Raw genomic sequence first — 21542 nt, 5'->3', positions numbered from 1 at the left:
GTCGCCTTTTCTCTGTTTTTGAGCTATTTGATTGGCTATCCAAATCATAGGGAAATCTTTCCTACGTGTTCATTCAAGACGCTGTAAAATTGCTTCCGGTTGTTTTCCGCCGATTTCAATGGTGAAACAAAGACAAAAACTTCCGGATGGACATATTTGATACCGACAAAATCGAAGTTGTATGAAGATTTTTCCTACTATTTGTTCAATTTCTCCATACAATTCCTACGTATTTCACCTTATGTCTAATCATGGACAGGCATTGAGTCTGAATCAATCAGATATCACGAAAGTCGCTCAAGCATATTTATCCAATCATGGACTAAGAAGCAATTTTGAATCTGGTCTTGTGTGTGAAATCTACTATTCCCACTGCAAATTTAATAATGGTACAACGCTTGCGAGTTTTTTCCCGGTTCACTGTAGCCGTGCACACGCCGCGACTTCAGGCTGTGGCGTAGCTTTTGGGGCACACGAGGAAGGTTATCGGCGTTGTGAGCGCACTGGTGCAACTCAGCACCTCTCGTGCAGGGATGCGACATGTGGTACTCATGCAGGTTACGCTTTTGCACAATGTCATCCTTGTCGACTGTGACGGCATATTGATTGCTGTTTTTCGACTCAACTGGTGTTGCAAAATTTACTTTCAAAATTTGAAAGTTCCTCTTGGTAGTTATTTTGCATCCTTCACTGATGCATAGAATTTGAGAGGACATAGAAATGGTGGGTTCACTATTCCGGGAACTCAAAGGGAAGTGAGTCCACTTTGACGGGTACCTAAAAATTGTTGACTGACTCGTTCAAGAGTCCTGCTAAGCCTCGCCCATCAAATCATGTCGAGCTTTGGCCTACACGAGATGTTCAGCCAAAAATCGGATTGCTATGTTTAGGCGCACTATGGAAGCCTGAGAGGGCAAGCCATACGAAACCAGTACTCGTTCATATACGTTCTGTTACCGACTCCGGCACGGTAGCTTGTCACATGGAAAACATAACCATTCCGAAATATTAGGAGTTTTCATAGTATTTAGCATTTACCGCAGAATCGTCGTGGTAGTGGCAGGGTATGAATTGATCTCGTTTCTACCAATCATCGTGGAAATGGCACTTCAAGTCAACTTGAATATATATACTATCGATTCTCGTTGAGGGCAATTTTATTGCCAATACAGAATGATTGCCAGTGCCACTGTGGAAATATATCCGTCGCTGTAGTGATGGGTTTGGCGTCGATGCATCGGGACTTGCAATTTTAACAATTCCAAAAGGAGCCTATAGATGTTGAAAATGTCCACTCAAACAGGACTCACAATCCTTAATTGAATTTATACTGGATTAAAATAGGAGGAATATGAAGGGTAAAACGTTCAAACATATCATTCATAGAGGTTTTCCATTTTTGAACAGGAAATGAATCGTGGAGAAGGAGGGTCCTTCATCATACGTTCTATGTCTCCGATGTAATTCGAGGTTATGAAGCTCACGCTTAATGCCTCTGAATTCTAATGTACTTTCCCACCATAAAATTATGAAGGATTTAGTTGCTGGAGTTAGTTGTATATCATCCAATCACAAGATTCTTACAATTCTATTTGGTGATGGAGCTCGGCTGATCACTGAGAGCCTACTTTAGAGTCATTGTAAGGTGACGAATATGCACCACTAACTTGCAGCCCATTCGGATACCTCCATCACGACTTTTTGTCACAGCACATTTTACCTACCAGTTTTAGTAGCCCACGGTGTCGGACAACGACAAAACGACAAAAACGCACAGGCAATAATACTAGTACTGTACGTAAGACAAGTGCATTAGTCTTTCGGACAAACATGCACTATCCGGTTAAACCGCCAATATCTAATATATACGTTGTGAGAACAGTCGACATGAGACATGACAAGTGCAATGGTTGGAGCCAAAAAAGGGCTTCATCGATGAAGCGTATTCTGGAAGGGTATTTCCAGATATGTCGAAGCTGTCGTGAAGCCACGGAAACTCAATCAAACAACAACTAGGATGAGTTCGTTTAGATACATCTCGTGCACATCCTTCACCCGGTTGATATTTCCTAGGAGTTCGAGTGGAGTATGTGATACTACAGTACTGACACCGTGGTGTCGTGCGTGGAACGTTCGGGGAAAAGGACCGTGCAACGCATAAGGCGTGGCTTCTACGTCCAGCTTATACCGAATTACTTGAAAATTGTATACTAGGGGAGTATCCTGCAGGTACCGCAGCTCCCCTTGGAGCCATACAGAATTCAAGTGTCGGGCCCGTCGTTGTCAATAAAGACCGTTTTTTCACTATCCCACAGAGATATTTTGCACATGAAATTTCGTTTATTTATGGCTTGCCATCACGTTAAATATTAAAACGCATCGCCGAAGTCCGACCACTGTGCTGAAACTTGGGAGGGTGGTAGGTCAATCTCCCATCGTCATATTCGAAATCGCACGTAGCATGAGACCCACCGCTGCGATGGTCGCTGCGAGCGTCGTAGCTGTGTCGATCCAGGCTCTCCCATCCTGCTCGAAGTCTACCCTCGATGGCATCAAATCCACTTTCTATGAACTGCCAACTGACATCACATCTGCGTGCGACGCCACCACACCCGGGTTCAAGCTCATCGACTATTTCACGACTCGAGGCAGCCCAAGCCCTTCCGATGCTCAAGTCGAAAACTTCACCAAGGCTGAAGCTTGCAAGGTAGTATTCTACGACTTGACGCAGATCATCGGACGAGCAGAAGCATGCGAGTACTACCCGGGTGAACCCTTGGCACGGCAAGCAGGCTTTCCATCGTTAAAAGAACTCACGGCATATCGCACCGAACACGACAAGGCATCGTCTACCACTGCCGTGCCTGATGTGCCATCGACAGCATGCACTCAAGCATCGTTTGATCGAATTAAAGCGACATATTACGAACTCCCGCAAGACGTGGTCAAGGCGTGTGCCGCCGCCACTCCTGGGTTCTCCCTCATCGACTACTTTACAACCAAAGGCTCCATCGTCTCGGACGCACAAATTGAGTTGTTCTCCAAGGCCGAAGCATGCAAGGTCGTGTACTACGACTTGGTCCAAATCATCGGGTCTTCGAATTCAGGATGCGACTTCTACCCTGGCCAGCCTCTCGCCAAACAAGCGAGCTTCCCATCCCTGGCCGAACTCGTGGCCTACCGCCGCATTCAAGACAGTTCGGCTGCAGTGCCGCAATCGACGCTGATTGCGCCTCAACAAACTATTGTCCCGTGCGACGTCAGCCAGATCGATTCAGTTATGTCGACCATTAAGGCACTGCCCGTCTACGCCCCATGCTCCAACGCGTCCGGGTTTGACTTTGTCGAGACATTTCGTCGAACCAAAGTGTACCCGAGTGTGGAGCAACTTCAGAGATTTGCCACGACGCCGGCGTGCCAAATTCTGTACGCCGATGTCCAGCGAATTCTGAGCAACGCGCCCGTATGTGTCTTTTACGACAAGACTGGGGTCACCCTCGCCGAACTCGCCAAGTTTACGACGTTGGACACGCTTGTGTCGTTCCAGATGAAGCAAGAGGGATTCGTGCCAACGCATGCCCCGTCGGCGTTGACTTCGGCCGAACAGACCTCGTCGAGTTCGCCCAAAACGCTGCAGTCGATCTTGATTGTTGCTGGAATCGCTGCTGGCCTTGGCGTCATTTTCGTCACGATCATGTATTTGCGCCGAAAATGGGCCAAAGCGTCCGCGAAGGCATTGGACGGAGACGTCACCACCACCGCCGGCAGCGCAACCAACCAGTCGATTTTTGTCGTGAACGCCAATTCTGCGCTCTAAGTCGATTCACAGCAATCGGCAATCTTCTTTTAAATATATTACGCTAAAACGATTTCCCTCTCGGTATTCCACTCACGTTTTGGGCCAATGGGAAATTCACGTTGGCGACTGGAATACTGGTCGAGTTTTTTGCTAAAACGATTTCCCTCTCGGTATTCCACTCACGTTTTGGGCCAATGGGAAATTCACGTTGGCGACTGGAATACTGGTCGAGTTATGTACAGTGATCCCGCAACGTTTGCACCAGGTTATAAATTTATACCCCGTGAAAAATAATTGATAAAAAGTTCTTGGGGGCCTTTTGACAAGGCAGCAACGGCCCTCCTACAGTTGTTATCCTGGAAACGTTTATATTTGGAATAATGTGCAAACGTAGCGGGATCACTGTATCTAAATATTAAAGGATGCAATCACATCCAGCAATATCGAAGAATTTGATATATGGAAAAGTGCGCTCGGTCAACCTCCACATGAGTCAACGCATCGACCAACACGACTGTGAATGTGAAATGCTCCATGAGGTCTTGCACGAGGTTCTTTATTGTTGCATGAAGCTCTCTCGGCTTGCGCCGCGCGCCGTCCATGGCAACGTGGTGAGTGTATTTGGGAAGGAATCGTTCATGTGAATTACAATGGAAACTCTTATCTAAGAATAGTAATATACAACCCAAACACTGCAGAACAACTATGATCAATTCGAGACCCACAACGACAGCTTCTATCTCGACGGAGCGCGGGTGGGCCGAGGAGATATATTGGCTTTGGGGAAGCGCCGAAGCAAACATCGTTTGGTCCAGGCCTCAATAGTCTGTTCGTATCGATTTTTGGTTCTGCAAGTTTTTCAAATCTACTCGATGCATTGAATGTTCCACCATGATTGGACAAAAACCGCTCAAATTCTCGAAGTACTAAATGATTTCATCCAATGGTATTCGAGGCAAATATTTCGACAAGGCATTTTTAACGCCCGAGCGAATATCCCCCATTGTCCGACAATGCTCGATGGAGGCAGAAATCCTAGCAGAATTTTTTCGTCCGAACGTGCCCCGTTCGCGTGCGGAGGCAAATGGATTGCTGAATTCTTCTTTGGGTTCACGGGCATGTCGTGATTGTGGCGGCACAGCATCCTCCTTCCACTAGTCTAGGCGCAATTTGGTGTTGAAGTGATTGCGCTATTATCGACTTCAGCTTAAACATTGCTCTGGATTTGTTGGTGAGGTCTGGATCGACCTCGAAGATGGTCGATCGTACGGTCATCACGTTCCTGGTGACGCATCAACATGCACGAGCGGAGCGATCAGTTTTAACAGATTCGCAGAAGGCTGTGTGCGAACAAGTTAACGGAAAGTTGAATGAAATATATTGAAGTACGAATGGAGTTATGCAATATCTAGTTGGCGAGGCGAAGCGCCTCCACCAGTGCAGTGACGTGTTGGTCGAACGTGTCGATGACAACACGGCATTGCGCAGGAGACACCTTGGCAGGGTCTTCGTTGCCAGTGACCTTGAATGTGTCGCCTTCCGGCTCAATGGCGACGACGAAGGTGTGAGCAAACGTCATGTCGGGTGAGAGCTCGACGCCAACCATCTCTAGTAGCTGTCGTTGGTTGCGAATCATATTGAACTCGAGCTTGTCGTCGTTGCTGACAGCGTCGCTTGGCCGCGGGAAGTTGGAGAAGACAAATCGGGTGTCGCACACGTTGACCGGATGGCTGCACCATTGTCGAACTTGGTCTTCGCTCGCGTGGGAGTGCAGCGTCAACTCAGCTTCGTCAGTGTGCAAGTTGCGGAGAACTTGATGCAGTGGCGCACTCTCGAGTACGTGTACGCAGCATGGCGCTTCGCTGAGCAATGGTCCCATGATTCTACACAGCATCAAGTCAGTTCATGTCAAGGTTTCATAGGTAAAGGTTGACTTGTGCATACCGGTCGACATTCTTCACAGGCAAGCTTCGGTTCGCCATCGTTTGAGCAAATACAATCGTGTCACGACCGGTAAACTGCTTCCATGTCAACGCCCACGCGTACCGAAGTATAATGTACACAGGGACATCCACCACCTTGGCGACGGCGTTGAGGTCGTACCGCGATACTTGCAGCGGTCTCGAGCAAGGAAGTTCCAAGGTCGCAGTTGTGACCGAGTCCGCCAAGTCCAGGACGAAAGGTGCATCGTTAGGAAATGGGGCGGTGGCAAGATATCGGCGCCAAAAGGCAGCGGCTGTATCTGCGTCTGCCTCAATGTAGTCGATGGCAGACCGAAAACTCGGGCGCGAAGGCAATGCTTCATTGGCAAGCGCCGACCAGAAATCGGAGGTCGTCATACCAAAAGACCAGGCATCGTACAGAGCATGATGGATGGTCAAAACGGCATGGCACGAGCCGTTGACGATAACAATGGCAAGTCGAACAAAGTGTTTTTCACCGACCTGGAAGCCTCGCTTGAGATCGCGAGCCAGAAACTCATCCAACGACGTCGACGACGAATCAACATGAATATCGATGTCGCTCGTGTCGGGACGAATGAGTTGGTAATACTTGGACTTGTGCTCGACAAACGTTGTCCGGAGGAGTTCGTTGCGGTCGACCACAGTCCTGAATGCGCGGCACACGTCTTCGCATGCCATGTCGGAAGGAAGCATGAACATTGATTGCATCGCAAATGTATACGGCATCGAGTGGGAGATTTTGAGGAACTCCGCTTGCAGATGCGTCACGGGATACACAACGACGTCGGTGCCACTAAAGTTGAGCTTCTCGCTCCATTCGGCAACGATGGCAGCAATAATCGATCGATCCACCGACACGACAGGCACGTCGACGACGGACTCAAGAGTCGCAGCGGCCGCCACACGCCAAAGCAATGCCTCCTTTACTACTTGACCAACGCTCAATACGATACCCAGCTCTCGGCACGCGCCAACGACCTTCACCACAGATATCGAGTCACCGCCCAGAGCGAAGAACGACGACGTTCGACCGATGTCGGCGAAGGGGACCCCCAACACGTCGGACCACACCTGTGCCAGTTGAATTTCTTCCGCCGTCTCCAGCGGCTCAATGGTAACGTCCACGTCCAGCGCTTGCAGTGCTCTCCGGTTGATCTTGCCGTTGGTGTTGAGAGGCAAGTTGTCCATGCCGATCCAGACCGCCGGGACCATGTACACTGGCAATTGACTTGCCACGAATTCGCGCAGTTCACCCACGTTGACATCGGCTGGCGAAAAATATCCGACTAAGTGGGTCTTGTCCTTCACCAGCGCCGCCGCTGCAATCACGCTACCGTGGCGCATCATCGCCTCGCCCACTTCGTCCAACTCGACGCGGTAGCCCTTCAACTTGACCTGACTGTCTTTGCGGCCCAGTATCTCAAACTTGCCGCTCGGGAGCAGGCGCGCGCAATCGCCCGTGCGGAACATGCGGCCGCCCGTGAACGGATCCACCAAGAAGCGCTCGGCCGTTTGCTCGGGCAAGTTGACGTAGCATGGCGACACGCAGACACCTCCCAAGTACAACTCACCCACGACGCCCACTGGGACCACACGCTGACTGTCATCCAAGACATACGACACAACGTTCGGGATTGGACTGCCGATGGTGATGGCGCTCGACGGGGCAATGACCTCAACGTGCGTGATCATACTGCCCTCACTCGGGCCGTACACGTTGGCTAAGCGAACGTGCTCAGCCCAAGTGTCACGCAAATGAGGTGGCATGGCTTCACCGCCGACACAAACGCACTTGAGATTCGGGTAGTTGGACGGGTCACCCATCAACGACAGACCTGTCACAGTCTGCGCCACCATGTCCACGTTCTTCAAATCGCTGTCGAGCTCGCTTGTCCGTAGCACCAGCGTCGATGCGCTAGAGAAGGCCATCCACGTTTCCCACTGGCACCCGTCGAAACCAATGGCCAGGAATTGAAGGATTCGTGCACCACGCATTTCCAACCTGGACGAGCACTGGATTGCTGCGTTCAGCGCACTCTTGTGCAGGACTGGCACGCCTTTGGGTTGTCCCGTGGATCCAGACGTGTACACAATGAACGCCGCGTTGTCTCCGGACGGAAGTTGGGCAGGAGTGAATTCGGATTCTCGACTTGCCAGCTCACTCGTATCGATGTACATGACAGGAATGTCCAGACGCATCTCTTGGATGCGGCCGCGATGAGCTTCCGTTGTCACCACAGCCACAGTGCCAGCATCGTGCAGGGCGTAGGCCAAGCGCGCGGCAGGAAACGACGCATCCTGAGGCATCATCGTCCCGCCGGCCTTGAGTACTGCCATCAGCCCGATCGGGAACTCCAGGCAGCGATCCATGATTACCGCCACGCAAGATCCCACCGCCACGCCTACCTCCACCAGCTCACTCGCGACAGCGTTTGCTTGTGCGTTCAGTTGTCCATACGATAGAACGGAGCCTTCGAATTCGACGGCGGGAAGGTCGGGCTGCAATTTCGCCGTGGTTTCAAAGGGCTCGTGCAGCAGAGTGAATTCAACCGGCGACACCAGTCCCTGGGACGCCAACAAGACGGCGTCTTCTCTCGCCGGACTGAGGTCCCATAATGCGGACACGTGTCCGGCTCTGTCCCACTCGCGGTGCAGCTGCGTCAAGGTATAGTCGAATTCGTCCAGAAGAGAACGAGCTTGCGACCAGGACATGCGCAGCGGGTCGTAAAGGCCGTTGACAGTCATCGTCGTAGACGAGGGTTCGACACCGAGTTCGAACACGTGATGCGACGTAGTCTGCGGCGGCAGGGCATCCTCCGAGCTCTCCGGTAAGTCGGCGTCCACGTCCGGCAAGTTTTGGAACACGAACAGAGTATCATAGAGGTCACCGTCAGCCCCGCTCCATCGTTTCACGTCCACCAAGCTGGCATGGGCGTTGGCAGACAAAGTCCCTTGCTGATTTTGTACAGCGGACACCAACTCTTGCAGTGTCTGACTGTCGTCAAACTGCACACGGCAAGGCACCGTGCTAAGGAGTGGACCGATGATCCTAGCCACACAGTATTGTTAGCCTCGTGATCAAGTCCATCGTCGTACCTGTCCACTCCCATCACCGGCATGTCACGGTTAGCCATGACTTGGCCAAGCACAATGTCGTTTGATCGGGTGAACTTGCGGAGCGTGGCCGCCCATGCGAGCTTGGTGAACACTGCCAGGGTCGTCCCCATGCGCTTGGCTGCGTCCGTCATCGACTGCAGAGGCAACGTCGGCGTGAGCGACAGCGAGCCTCTCTCAACGGTGGACGTCGCGGTTGTCAACGTAAGTGGCGAGGGCACCACTCCGGACAAGTATGACCGCCAAAAGGCTTCCATCTTCGACTTGTCTTGCGCTTCGATGTAGTCGACAACAGTCCGGAAGGGCGCGCGGGGTACCAACGGTTTGCCATGGACGAGGTCCATCAAGTCTGACACAATCATACCGGTCGACCATCCGTCGTACAACGCGTGATGAATGGTCAAGACGGCATGTCTCGCACATGGCTCCGACACCACGGCCAGCCGGACAAAGAACTTGTCACCGAGCTCGAACCCTCGGGTCATGTCCTCCGAAAGGTACTCCTCCAAGTGGTCCACAGCAACGCTTGCCGTTTCCACTCCCACCGCATCTTCTCGGATGATTTGAGTCAGTCCTGTCGTCGTCGTCACAAAAGTTGTCCGAAGCATTTCGTGCTGCTCAACCAAGCGCTCGAACGACTCCAACACAGTCGACGGCTCGACAGCAGAGTCGATTGGAATGGGCAATTGCATCACATACGCTGTGGGGTCGCTCAACGTCGCATACAGCATGCCGCCTTGAAGTGGAGTCACAGGGTAGACGGAAAAGTCGTCAAGGTTCAGCGTGTCCGACCAAAACATTTTGACCTCCTCCGCGATCGACGTGTCCAACTGACTCGATGGCCACACTGTGGTGACCGCATCGCTCGACACTTGTGCCACTCGGTGCAGCACTGCTTCGGTCATCAGCTTCGCGACAGTCAGTGTCAACCCTAGCTTTGCGCATTCGGCAACAACTTTGATGGACGAGATAGAATCCCCGCCCAGAGCGAAGAACGACGACGTTCGACCGATGTCGGCGAAGGGGACCCCCAACACGTCGGACCACACCTGTGCCAGTTGAATTTCTTCCGCCGTCTCCAGCGGCTCAATGGTAACGTCCACGTCCAGCGCTTGCAGCGCTCTCCGGTCGATCTTGCCGTTGACGCTCTGAGGCAGCGAGTCCAATCCTACCCACATGTCTGGTACCATGTATGACGGAAGTTGTGCGGCCACGACTTGGTGTAATTCGACTGGATCAACTTGTTTGGGTGCGTAATATCCAACGAGATTCGTCTTGTCCTTGAGAATTGCCGCCGCTGTAACAACGTCTGGGTGCTGCATCATTGCTTCCGCGACTTCGTCCAACTCGACGCGGTAGCCTTTCACCTTGACTTGTGTGTCCAAGCGACCAAGGATTTGAATGTTGCCGTTTGGCAACATTCTCGCCGAGTCGCCAGTGCGAAATAAACGTTGATCACTTCCCACCGAGAATGGATCCAACAAAAAGCGCTCGGCGGTTTGATCAGGCAAATTGATGTACCCATTCGATACACAGATGCCACCAAGGTACAATTCCCCAACAACGCCGATGGGGACCAAACGCTGTTGGTCATCGAGGACGTATGACGTGACATTGTCAATCGGTTTGCCAATGCTGATGGGTGTGTCGACACTCAAGACCTCGTAGTGCGTCGTGATCGAGCACTCGGATGGACCATAACAATTGAGCAAACGAACACGAGGGCTCCAGAGGTCCTTTAGTGAGGAGGGCATGGATTCCCCACCGGTGGCAATGCACTTGAGGTTGGGGTAGTTGCTCGGGTCGCCCGATTGAAGCAGTGCCGTGACAGTGCACATCCATGTATCTATCGTGGAAAGGGTTGCGTAGGGGTCGTCCCCGCGTAATACCAACGTGGCACCGTGCGACAAAGCCATCCAGATCTCCCATTGGCAAACATCAAACCCGACCGACATGAATTGGAGGACGCGCTGTCCTTGTTCAACCGGAACCATGGAATTCCGTTGAATCACGGCGTTTACAGCACCCTTGTGCAGCACGGGGACACCTTTTGGCGTTCCAGTTGATCCAGACGTGTAAACAACGTAAACTTCGTCGTTTTCAGTCGCGAGCTGGTTGTCCTTGGGCTCAAATTCACACTCAGACAGATCGTCTGACTGGATAAAGAGGACGGGAATATTCAGCTGCATTTCTTCGATGCGGGAGGCATGCGCTCTGGTGGTAACAACGGCGGATGCGTTGGCGTCCAAGAGAACGAAAGCCAATCGATTCGCAGGAAACGTAGCATCCAACGGCATCATTGTCCCTCCTGCTTTGAGCACTGATAGCAGACCAATCGTGAACTCCAAGCACCGTTCCATGATCACGGCCACACGCGATCCGACGTGGACGTTCATGTTCGTGAGTTGTTTCGCTACAGCGTTGGCCTTGAAATTCAGTTCGCTATACGTGAAAACTTCATTCGAAAATTCGATGGCTGGTACATCGGGATGGGACACAGCTCGTGATTCAAACGCGTGCTGCAGTAACGTGTACGGCAACGGCGATGTCGCCGCACATGACGCCTCCAAAATCGTTTGCTGCATTGTTGGGGCCAAAGTCCACAAAGTCGAAATTTCCAATGACCTTTCCCAAGTCGAGTACAATTCCGTGAGTGTGAAATCGAATTCGTCAAGGAGGATACGTGCTTGAGACCAAGACATGCGCGTAGGGTCAAACATCGTTTGAATGGACAAACCAGTCGATGTGGGCCCCACGAGCACCTCGTACGCAAAAGCCAGCGACAAGGTAGATGGTTCGGCATCGTGTTTCGCGCTGTCCATTGACCCGGAGCCTTCGGCAAAATTCTGGAAGACAAACAACGTGTCAAACAGGTCGCCATCTGTGCCAGTCCATCGTTTCACGTCAGCTAGGCCGACATGAGAATGCAATGAAATGTTGCGCTGTTCACGTTGGACGGTCGCAATCAACTCTGGCACCAAGGAAGCGTCATTGAAGCGCACACGGCAGGGCACCGTGTTCAAAAGAGGACCAATGATTCTACAATGCAACATAGGTGAACAATGAGCTCAACATGAACATGGTCGTACATGTTGGCATCCTTCACAGGAATATCCCGATTCGCCATGACTTGGCCAAACACAACATCGTCGGAGCGAATGAATTTACGCAAGGCCGCTGCCCAAGCAACTTTGACAAATGTGGCGAGTGTTGTGCCCATTACTTTGGCCGCACGGTGAAGAGAGTCCAAGGGCAACGTCGCGGTCAGGCAAAGTGATCCTGTTTCAATACCATTTGAAGCCGTACTCAAGACGAGTGGCGACGGCTCAAATCCTGTCAAATATGTTTTCCAGAAGCTTTCCGTTGCTTGGGCATCTTGAGCTTCGATGTATTCGACCACACGACGAAATGGCGGTCGCACAATAGGATCCCTTCCGGACACAAGAGCCATCCAATCGGCCACGATCATGGGCAAAGACCACCCGTCGTACAATGCGTGATGGATTGTCATCAAAGCGTGCTGGTTCGTCGCATTCGACACAATCGTGAAACGAACAAAGTATTTGTCACCGATGGAGAACCCACGAGCAAGGTCACGTGCCATAATGTCGTCCAGATCGCCTACCACAGCAATCGGCACCAAATCGCTGACATCACTTCGAATGACTTGGACAATGCCACTCGTGGTCGTCAAAAATGTTGTGCGGAGAATTTCACATCGCTCAACGAGTTTGACAAATGCGTTACCCAAGGCGGCAGATGAGACGTTGGGGTCCACAGGCAGTGGGACTTGGATCACGTACGCAGAGGGGTCATTCAGGGTTGAGTACACCATGCTCCGTTGAAGCGGGGTGACCGGGTAGACAACATAAGCGTCCAAGTTGAGTAAATGTTTCCATGAGTCGTCAACTTCAACGCGCACAGCTTGAGGCACGACAACACGGGGATACGACTTGGTGTTGCCCGTGGTTGCAGTTGCAGCAACTCGGGACAGGACCGACTCGGTCAAAATTTGACGGACTGTTACAGACCATCCCAATTTGGTGCAGGCTGATGCCACCTTGATCGACGAGATTGAGTCACCTCCAATGGCGAAGAAGGACGTTTGTCGGCCAATTGTTGCCACGTCAACATCCAACACGTTAGCCCACACTTGAGCCAATGCCTTTTCCTCCTCAGTTTCCAGCGGTTCGACCTCACATACGATGTCCAACGATTTCAAGGCCAACATGTTCACCTTGCCATTGGAATTCTGGGGCATTTCATCCAATCCAACCCAGACGGACGGAATCATGTAAACAGGCAGGTGTTTCGACACGGTGCTCTTCAAGTCGACCAAATCAACACTCGCCGGAGAAAAGTACCCAACAAGATGTGTCTTGTCCTTGACCAAAGCGGCAGCAACTACGACGTCTGGATGCTGCATCATAGCTTCGGCGACTTCGTCCAACTCAATTCGGTATCCCTTGAGCTTCACTTGGCTGTCCTTGCGACCGACTACGTCAAACTTGCCATTCGGCAACACTCGAGCATAGTCACCCGTGCGAAACATGCGACCACCAGTGAATGGATCGTCCAGGAAGTGTTCGGCAGTTTGTTCAGGCAAACCGATGTAGCTTGGCGACACGCACACCCCGCCCAAGTACAATTCGCCAACGACACCAACAGGCACAAGTCGTGCGTTTTCGTCCATGATGTACGACGAGACATTCGGGAGTGGCCGACCGACTGTGACACCTTCATCCCGCGTCAACGTTTCAAAATGGGACACGATGCAGCATTCCGTTGGTCCATAAATGTTGACCAGGCGAACTTGGTTGCACCATAAGTTCTTCAACGTTGTTGGGATGGCTTCACCGCCAACATGGATAACTTTGAGGTGCGGGTACTGGCTTGGATCTCCCATCAAGGCTAAACCAGTCGGAGTCATTACCATAACATTCACATTCGTGAGAATGTCCACTTCGTTGGAACGCAACACCAGAATCGCTCCATTCGACAGCGTTGTCCAGATTTCCAACTGACAACCGTCAAATCCCATCGCCATAAACTGAGACACCCGAACTCCTTCCTTCAAGTCGGCGTAGCTGGAGCAACTCGATATCGTGTTCACAGCGCTCTTGTGCAAAACAGGTACACCCTTGGGCTTTCCTGTAGATCCAGAGGTGTACAGGACATACGCTTCGTCGTCAACACTAGCAATTTGATTTTCTGCTGGCAAAAATTCGGCAGGGTTCATTGCCAAATCGGTCGAGTCGATGTAAAGTACTGGCATCCCCAAGTCCATCTCTTCGATACGATGGCGACATGACTCTGTCGACACCACAGCGATAGCATTGCTGTTGTATACCATATACGAGAGTCGACCAGGTGGAAATGTCGCATCCATCGGCATCATGGTTCCACCTGCTTTCAGGACAGCCACAAGCCCAATGGGAAATTCCAGGCAACGCTCCATGATCACAGCGACCCGCGTCCCTGTGCAAACGCCAAGTTGAGTTAGTTGACGTGCCACAGTGTTTGCTTGGCTGTTCAGCTCGCTGTACGTGAGCCTGGAAGTATTGAATTCGATTGCTTGGCTTGTGGGTTGGCGGTTCGCCATGGCTTCAAATCCATGGTGCAGCAACGTATGCTGGACATCGATTCGTGGCCCAAAGTTTGACGCTTGAATAATTTTGGCTTCGTGTGATGTGAATCGGTCCAAGGAGCTGACAAGGCAATCTTGTTGACGCATGTCTGATATTTGCTCCACAACGTAGATGAGGCGATCCATCAATATGTCGATAATGGCTGCATCGACGTCAGCACTCTTCGAAATCAGCTTCACCATGTAGCCGTCGCCGTGGGCACCAACCACACAAGTCAACAAGGCATTGGCATACTCTTCCGCGTCTTGGAACTCGATGGAAAATGGCCGATCGGGATTTTCCGAATTTTCGCTTGCGGGATAGTTTTCATACACCATGATCGTATCAAAGAGTTGTTTTCCGGAAGCGTGACCGATCCACTTTTTGATGTCCGCAAGGCAGCAGTGCGAGTGCGGAATCGAATTGGCAGCGTACTCATGCATTTGTTTGATGGATTGTACAATGGTTTCCGTGGATGGCATGTACGCAAGAATCGGAATTGTGTTGATCGATACACCTGCCATCCTACAAGCACATTAGAACAGGGAGGATCTGAACAGGGAGGATGTTGGGAGATGCAATACGTACTGGGCAATACCGTCCAACTCCACTTCACGGCCTGACACAACCGACCCAAACACGACATATTCACTTCGGGTGTACTCTTGCAGTACAATAGCCCAAGCGGCGCGGAAGACACTGCTGGGTGTTGCACCAAGGCTGCGGGTTACGTGGGTCAAGCCCAAGCCTTCAACAACTCGAACGATCGATCGATACTTGGGAGCAGTCGATGCCTCGATGTGAGAACAGGGAAAGGTGAGTTGCTCCGCCAATTCAACATGTTTGAGCGTTTGCTTCCAAAACGCACAGCTGGCATCTTCCGATTGAGTACTCAGCCATTCAATGTAATGCTTGAACGGCGTCAATGGTTTTCGTAGAGGTTCGCCATAACACGTTGCCAGGAACCGATCCATCACCAACGGGAGCGACCAACCATCCGCTACCGCATGGTGTTGTGTCCAAAGAACACGCGTGCGGCCATCTACAAGAGCAACGGTTCATCTGGAGTACAAGGCAAAAAATGAAGCACCTGACGTGCTGACGCCTGTAAACCGTTGAAAGGACCTGGAAGTCAAGGAAAAACCTCGCGAACGGTCTTGCTGCATCAACGCTTTGGTGTTGGTCTCCAACTCGTCGATCGACCACACTGCTTCTAGCATCGTCCATTCGCTCAAGTCTTCTTTGGTCACAGCTTGGTACATTCCATACGGGGTCGACACAAACACAGTTCGAAGAATGGGGACTTCCAGTGCGAGTTTGTGCCAACAAGTTTGGAGGCTAGCCATGTCGAAATTCCCACGAATATCAAACACCATTTGCAAGACGTATTCGGAGGGGTCTTGAATCATCTCCAACAAAAAACCGCCTTGCAATCCCGTAATCGGATAAATGTCATCAACGTCCAGAGGTCGCAAGTGCAGCGTCTCCATCATTTCGCTCTCAACGCAGTGCAATACGTCTGCATCCACCAACAACGGCACGTCGGACAACGTTCGGCCCCCAATCGTCGATGGGTCCAAGCAATGTTCAACAATGCGCTCCATCCATTTTACCCACAGGCCAAAGAACTCGTCCAATTCAGCTTTGGACAACATCCAATCTTCGACGGATCCACCAAGCATCAGCTCTGAGCCCATGTGGTACAGCGTTAGGCTGCCTGGACTATAGTTGATTTCGCTTTCTTCTCTTTGTGGCACGCGGAGTCCGTCCACCATGGAAAACATGCCTGTGCCTGAACTCACTTCTTGAAACTTCCCCAAGTAATTGAACGAAAAGTTGTGTCGACGATGCGTTTTGATGAGTCTGTTTGTTTCTGTTTCGGGGGCGAGGTACTTGATCGCTCCGTAAGACAGCCCATTATCTGGAACCCCTCGAAGTTTTTCCTTGACTTGTCGGACAAGGTCTGCAAGATTCCACGACGGAGAAAACACGGCGGGATATTCGCATGTGAACCACCCAACGGTACTTGATACGTCCAAGTCCGAATTCCATCCGTCACGACCATGGCTTTCGAGCATGATGTGGAAGTTGCATGTACCATCCCCACGTAGTTCAGCAAATGCACCAGTCAATGCCGCCAGCGCAAGTTCTTGGATGTTTGTCATGTACGTAGCGTTTGCTTGATCAAGTCGAGACGACAACGCTGCACCAACGGACGTGGATGCGGACACAATCTTCTCGCTACGGGAAACGTTGTCAGAATCGTTCGAGTCAAATGAGCTGGTGTACCTTGTCCGAGTTGAATGCGGCACATCATCACCCATGTATCCGAGCCATGCAGTTGGATCGAACGACGGCGCTGCTTCAGTCAACCTGTCCGACCACTCCTTCATCGAAGTCGTCTTTGGTCCCAATGGTTCATTAAGTAAAGCCTTCTGCAAATCGTCGATCAAAATGCGGATGGACACCAGATCCACAATCGTGTGATGCAGTGTGAAGTGCAAGAACTGAGTGCGATCGGCCGTCTCAAACATACTCAGGAGGAATACGGGGCCGGTGATTAGATGCAACGTCTTCTCCACTGCGCAAATTGCCTCTTCCAATTCGTCAAACGACGTGATGGCATGCACGACAACTGGCGCAGGCGTCAACGCCGCAGGGTCCAAAATTTCTTGCGACCATCCACTGGTTGGGGAAAACGCAAACCGAGTTCGCAGGACGTCATGGTGTGCCAAAAGCTGCTTCAAGGCGCGCTCGACATCCGAGGAATTGGTTGCATCACGGGGCTGCAGCGTGAACGACATGTTCCAGTAATGAACGTTGATCCAAGGATGCTCGAAGTTCAGGTGCTGAATGGGCGTCAAAGGGACCTTGCCAAAGACCGATACATCCGACGACGACACATTTTTCACCATCTTTGCAAAACTCGCCATTTCCCAAAGCGTCGGGTATTTCATAACGTTCGTGCTGGACAACCCCAGTCCAATATCTCGTGCTTTCGAGACGAGACGAATTGCGGTAATGGAATCGCCGCCGAGTTCGAAAAACGACGTGTTGCGGCCAATTTTGGACAATTCAACACTCAACACGTCGGACCAAACCGACGACAATAGCTCCTCAGTCTTGGACTCGAGCGACTCCAATGTGACTTCAATGTCCATCAATTCCAGGGCCTTCTTGTCTATTTTGCCGTTCACGTTTTGGGGCATGTCATTCAATCCAACCCACAACGACGGCACCATGTACACTGGCAGCTGGTCCGACACAATTCGGTGCAGCTCTGCCGTGTCCACGTCGGCCGGTGAAAAGTACCCCACCAAGTGCGTCTTGTCCTTGACCAAAGCGGCAGCCGCAATCACGTTGGGGTGCTGCATGATAGCTTCGGCGACTTCGTCCAACTCGACGCGATACCCCTTGAGCTTCACTTGACTGTCCTTGCGGCCCAAAATTTCAAAGTTGCCGCTCGGCAACAAGCGAGCAAAGTCGCCAGTGCGAAACATTCGTTCCCCGGTAAACGGATCGTCCACAAAGCGTTCAGACGTTTGTTCGGGCAAATTGATGTAGCAAGGCGACACGCACACTCCACCCAAGTACAATTCACCGACGACGCCCACGGGCACCAAACGCTGATGTTCGTCCAGGACGTACGAGGTCACATTTGCGAGCGGTGCCCCAATCGTGACATCGTCACCAATCGACATCCGCTTCACGTGCGACAACATACAGCATTCCGTAGGTCCGTACGCGTTGACCAAACGGACACGGTCGGACCAAAGATCCTTCAACGACGTTGGCAGGGCTTCTCCACCCACTTGAACAAACGTGAGGTTTGGATATTCGCTCGGGTCTCCCATCAACGACAGGCCTGTGGGGATGGTGGCCAACACGTTGACATCCTTGAGGGTGTCCAAGGCTTCTTCGCTGCGCAATACCAACGTGGCGCCGCTGGACAACGTCGTCCAGATCTCCCACTGGCACACGTCAAATCCCACGGCCATGAACTGAATCACTCGGACGCCTTCCTCCATTTTGGCTTCGTCACGCCCAAAGGACACTGTGTTGACTGCGCTCTTGTGAAATACGGGTACACCCTTGGGTTTGCCGGTAGACCCCGACGTGTACACAACGTACGCTTCGTCATCGCCGGTGGCCACTTGGTTGGCAGCCGGACAAAACCCTTCGTCCGTATGCAATGCCAACTCGGCAGCATTGATGAAGATCACGGGCGTCGTCAAGTTCATTTCATCTATGCGGGCGCGGTGGGCCTCCGTCGTCACGACTGCAATTGCACCGGCGTCCGCCATCATGTACGAAAGGCGGCCAGCCGGAAACGAAGCGTCCATTGGCATCATGGTACCACCCGCCTTCAGGACGCCCAACAGACCGATGGGAAACTCCAGGCAACGCTCCATGATCACAGCCACTCGAGTGCCGACACGAACGCCCACCTCAGTCAGCAATCGCGCGACGGCATTGGCCTGCGCGTTGAGCTGTCCGTACGTAAGACTCATAGATTTGAACTCGACAGCTGGAATGGTCGGTTGGCGGAGTGCAATGTCTTCAAATGCTGCATGCAATCGACAGTGTGGAAGCGGAGTTGCAGGGCCCGTAGACGCCTTCATAATAGCTTCGAGCTTGCTCGGGCTGAGGAGCCACAAATGCGACGCGTCCTGCTTGGCCAAGCAGGCTTGATAGAACTGGCTCAGAGTAAAATCAAACTCGTCCACAATGGACCGTGCTTGGGACCATGACATTTGAGCTGGGTCGTACAAGCAAGTGACGAACATTTTCGCAGACGATGTCTCCACAATCAGCTCAAAGTCGAATCCCGTGGCCTTCTGAGACTCGATTTCGACCACGTCTTGTCCAGAACCGATACCCATGGATGCGTTCTGGAAGACGAACAGGGTGTTGAAAAGAGCTCCTTCAACGCCACTCCACTGCTTCACGTCCGACAAGCCCACGTGTGCATGCAACGACACCCTTCGTTGGTCTTGCTGCACCATGTCCACCAAGTCGAGCACCGAGCAACTGTTGTCGAACTGAACTCGGCATGGCACCGTATTGATGAGAGGACCGATAATCCTACAGATCGTCGTATTGTCAGAGACACATGTATGGGTGGGTATTCGTCAAGCGTGACGTACAAGTCAACATCTTTCAGGAGGATGTCGCGGTTCGCCGTCACTTGACCAAACACGACGTCGTTCGAGCGAGTAAACTTGCGCAACGTAGCTGCCCACGCCAGTTTGGCGCACACGGCTACCGTCGAGCCCATTTCCTTGGCCAAGTCCGTCAGCTGCCCCAACGGCAACGTCGGTGTCAAGGACAACGATCCGCTCTCAACATCCGACTTTGTCGTCGACAAGGCCAGCGGTGCCGACACGACGCCAGCCAAGTACGACTTCCAGAACTCTTCGTCCTGCGTCTTGTCTTGGGCATGAATGTAGTCGACGACATGGCGGAAGGGTGGCCTCGACACCACTGGCTTCCCGTACACCCGATCCATCAGGTCTGATAGAACAAGCTCAATCGACCACCCGTCGTACAAAGCGTGGTGGACTGACAACACGGCATGTCTCCGGGGTCCTTCCGTCACGATCGTCAGTCGAACGAAATGCTTGTCGCCAATGCAGAAGCCGCGCGCAAAGTCCGCCTGGATGAAAGTTCTCAGGTCGTCCACGGACACGCGCTCCGGAGTCAGACCATCCTCTCGAATGACTTGGACAATACCCTCCGTCGTCGTCACAAACGTTGTCCGGAGGGTCTCGGACGAGTCCACAAGGTCAACAAATCCGGAGCAAAACTGGTCCGTTGACACGTCGTCTTCGATCGCAATTGGCACTTGCAAGAGGTAACTGGATGGAGACATCATCGTGGAGTAGATCATGCCAGCTTGCAATGGCGTCGTCGGGTATACGATGTACTTGTCCAAGCTGAGCCGGTCGGACCACAGGTCGCGGACTTCATCCTCAGTTGCCTGTGACACGGCCACCGAGTCGTAGACAACATCGTCCGAGATAGCCACACATGCTGCCACCTTCGACAGCACTGACTCTTGCATGAGCTGCCGAACGGTGATCGGCAAGCCGATCTTCGCACAAGCAGACACCACTTGCACCGCTGACAACGAGTCGCCTCCGACAGAAAAGAACGACGTGTGGCGGCCAATCTTACTCTCGTCGACGCGCAAGACTTGCGCCCACACTGTCGCCATCAGCTTCTCCGACGCCGATTCCAGTGCCTCCACGGTCACTTCCAGCTCCAACGCCTCCAACGCTTTCTTGTCCACCTTCCCATTGGAATTCTGCGGCATGACGTCCAAGCCAGTCCACACCGCCGGCACCATGTACACAGGCAGTTGGGTCGACACAAATGCTTGCAACTCGTCCAGCGCGACGGAGCTCGGTGAGTAGTACCCGACGAGGGTCGAGTTCTTCACAATTGCCGCAGCAGTCGCGACGGACGGGAACAACATCATGGCTTTCGCGACCTCTTCCAGTTCAATTCGGTACCCCTTGAGCTTGACCTGGCTGTCCTTGCGACCCAGGATCTCGAATTTGCCGTTCGGCAGAAGGCGCGCAAAGTCTCCCGTGCGGAACATGCGTCCACCGCTGAACGGATCGGCCAAGAAACGTTCCTCGGTTTGCTCGGGCAAGTTGATGTAGTACGGCGACACACAGACACCACCCAAGTACAGTTCTCCAATTACGCCCACCGGGACCACGCATTGGTTTTCGTCCAGAATGTACGAAGTCACATTCGATATCGGGCTCCCAATTGTGACGTCGTCTTGGGGAACCATTTGCTCAACATGGCTGAGGATGCAACATTCGGTGGGGCCGTACGCGTTGACCAGCCGAACATGCTGACACCACAAGTTCTTCAATGCTGTTGGCATGCCTTCACCCCCAATGTGCACCACCTTGAGGCGGGGATAATTTCTTGGATCTCCCAACTTGGACAAACCTGTCGGGGTTATGGACAGAACGTTCACGTCTGAGAGTGTGTCGAAAGCGTCGTTGTTGCGGAAGACCA

The 21542-nt window shown here is 52.3% G+C and overlaps 2 protein-coding genes across 2 annotated transcripts in view; both read right to left on the bottom strand.

The window, feature by feature from the left end:
• Positions 1–2442: 2442 nt before the first annotated feature.
• H310_04734 (hypothetical protein) lies at positions 2443–3891 on the bottom strand. The gene has a single exon (XM_008869194.1). The coding sequence runs from the start codon at positions 3575–3577 to the stop codon at positions 3275–3277; it is 303 nt and encodes a 100-aa protein (XP_008867416.1). The 5' UTR covers positions 3578–3891; the 3' UTR covers positions 2443–3274.
• Positions 3892–5159: 1268 nt separating this feature from the next.
• H310_04733 (hypothetical protein) overlaps positions 5160–21542 on the bottom strand; it is a gene marked incomplete at its 5' end in the record, with an annotated part of 28751 nt that continues 12368 nt past the window's right edge. The window contains 8 exons of the mRNA XM_008869193.1: positions 5160–5682; positions 5744–8812; positions 8860–11916; positions 11967–15029; positions 15093–15546; positions 15595–16745; positions 16794–19589; positions 19652–21462. Of these exons, the coding sequence (XP_008867415.1) occupies positions 5208–5682; positions 5744–8812; positions 8860–11916; positions 11967–15029; positions 15093–15546; positions 15595–16745; positions 16794–19589; positions 19652–21462 (15876 nt within the window). The 3' untranslated portion in view covers positions 5160–5207. The remainder of the gene's footprint in view (positions 5683–5743; positions 8813–8859; positions 11917–11966; positions 15030–15092; positions 15547–15594; positions 16746–16793; positions 19590–19651; positions 21463–21542) is intronic.

Source organism: Aphanomyces invadans, assembly GCF_000520115.1.
Source record: "Aphanomyces invadans strain NJM9701 unplaced genomic scaffold supercont1.7, whole genome shotgun sequence".
NCBI classification, from domain to species: domain Eukaryota; phylum Oomycota; class Saprolegniomycetes; order Saprolegniales; family Verrucalvaceae; genus Aphanomyces; species Aphanomyces invadans.
Note: the sequence above shows the minus strand (reverse complement) of the source record. Positions and strands in the feature narration are given on the sequence as shown.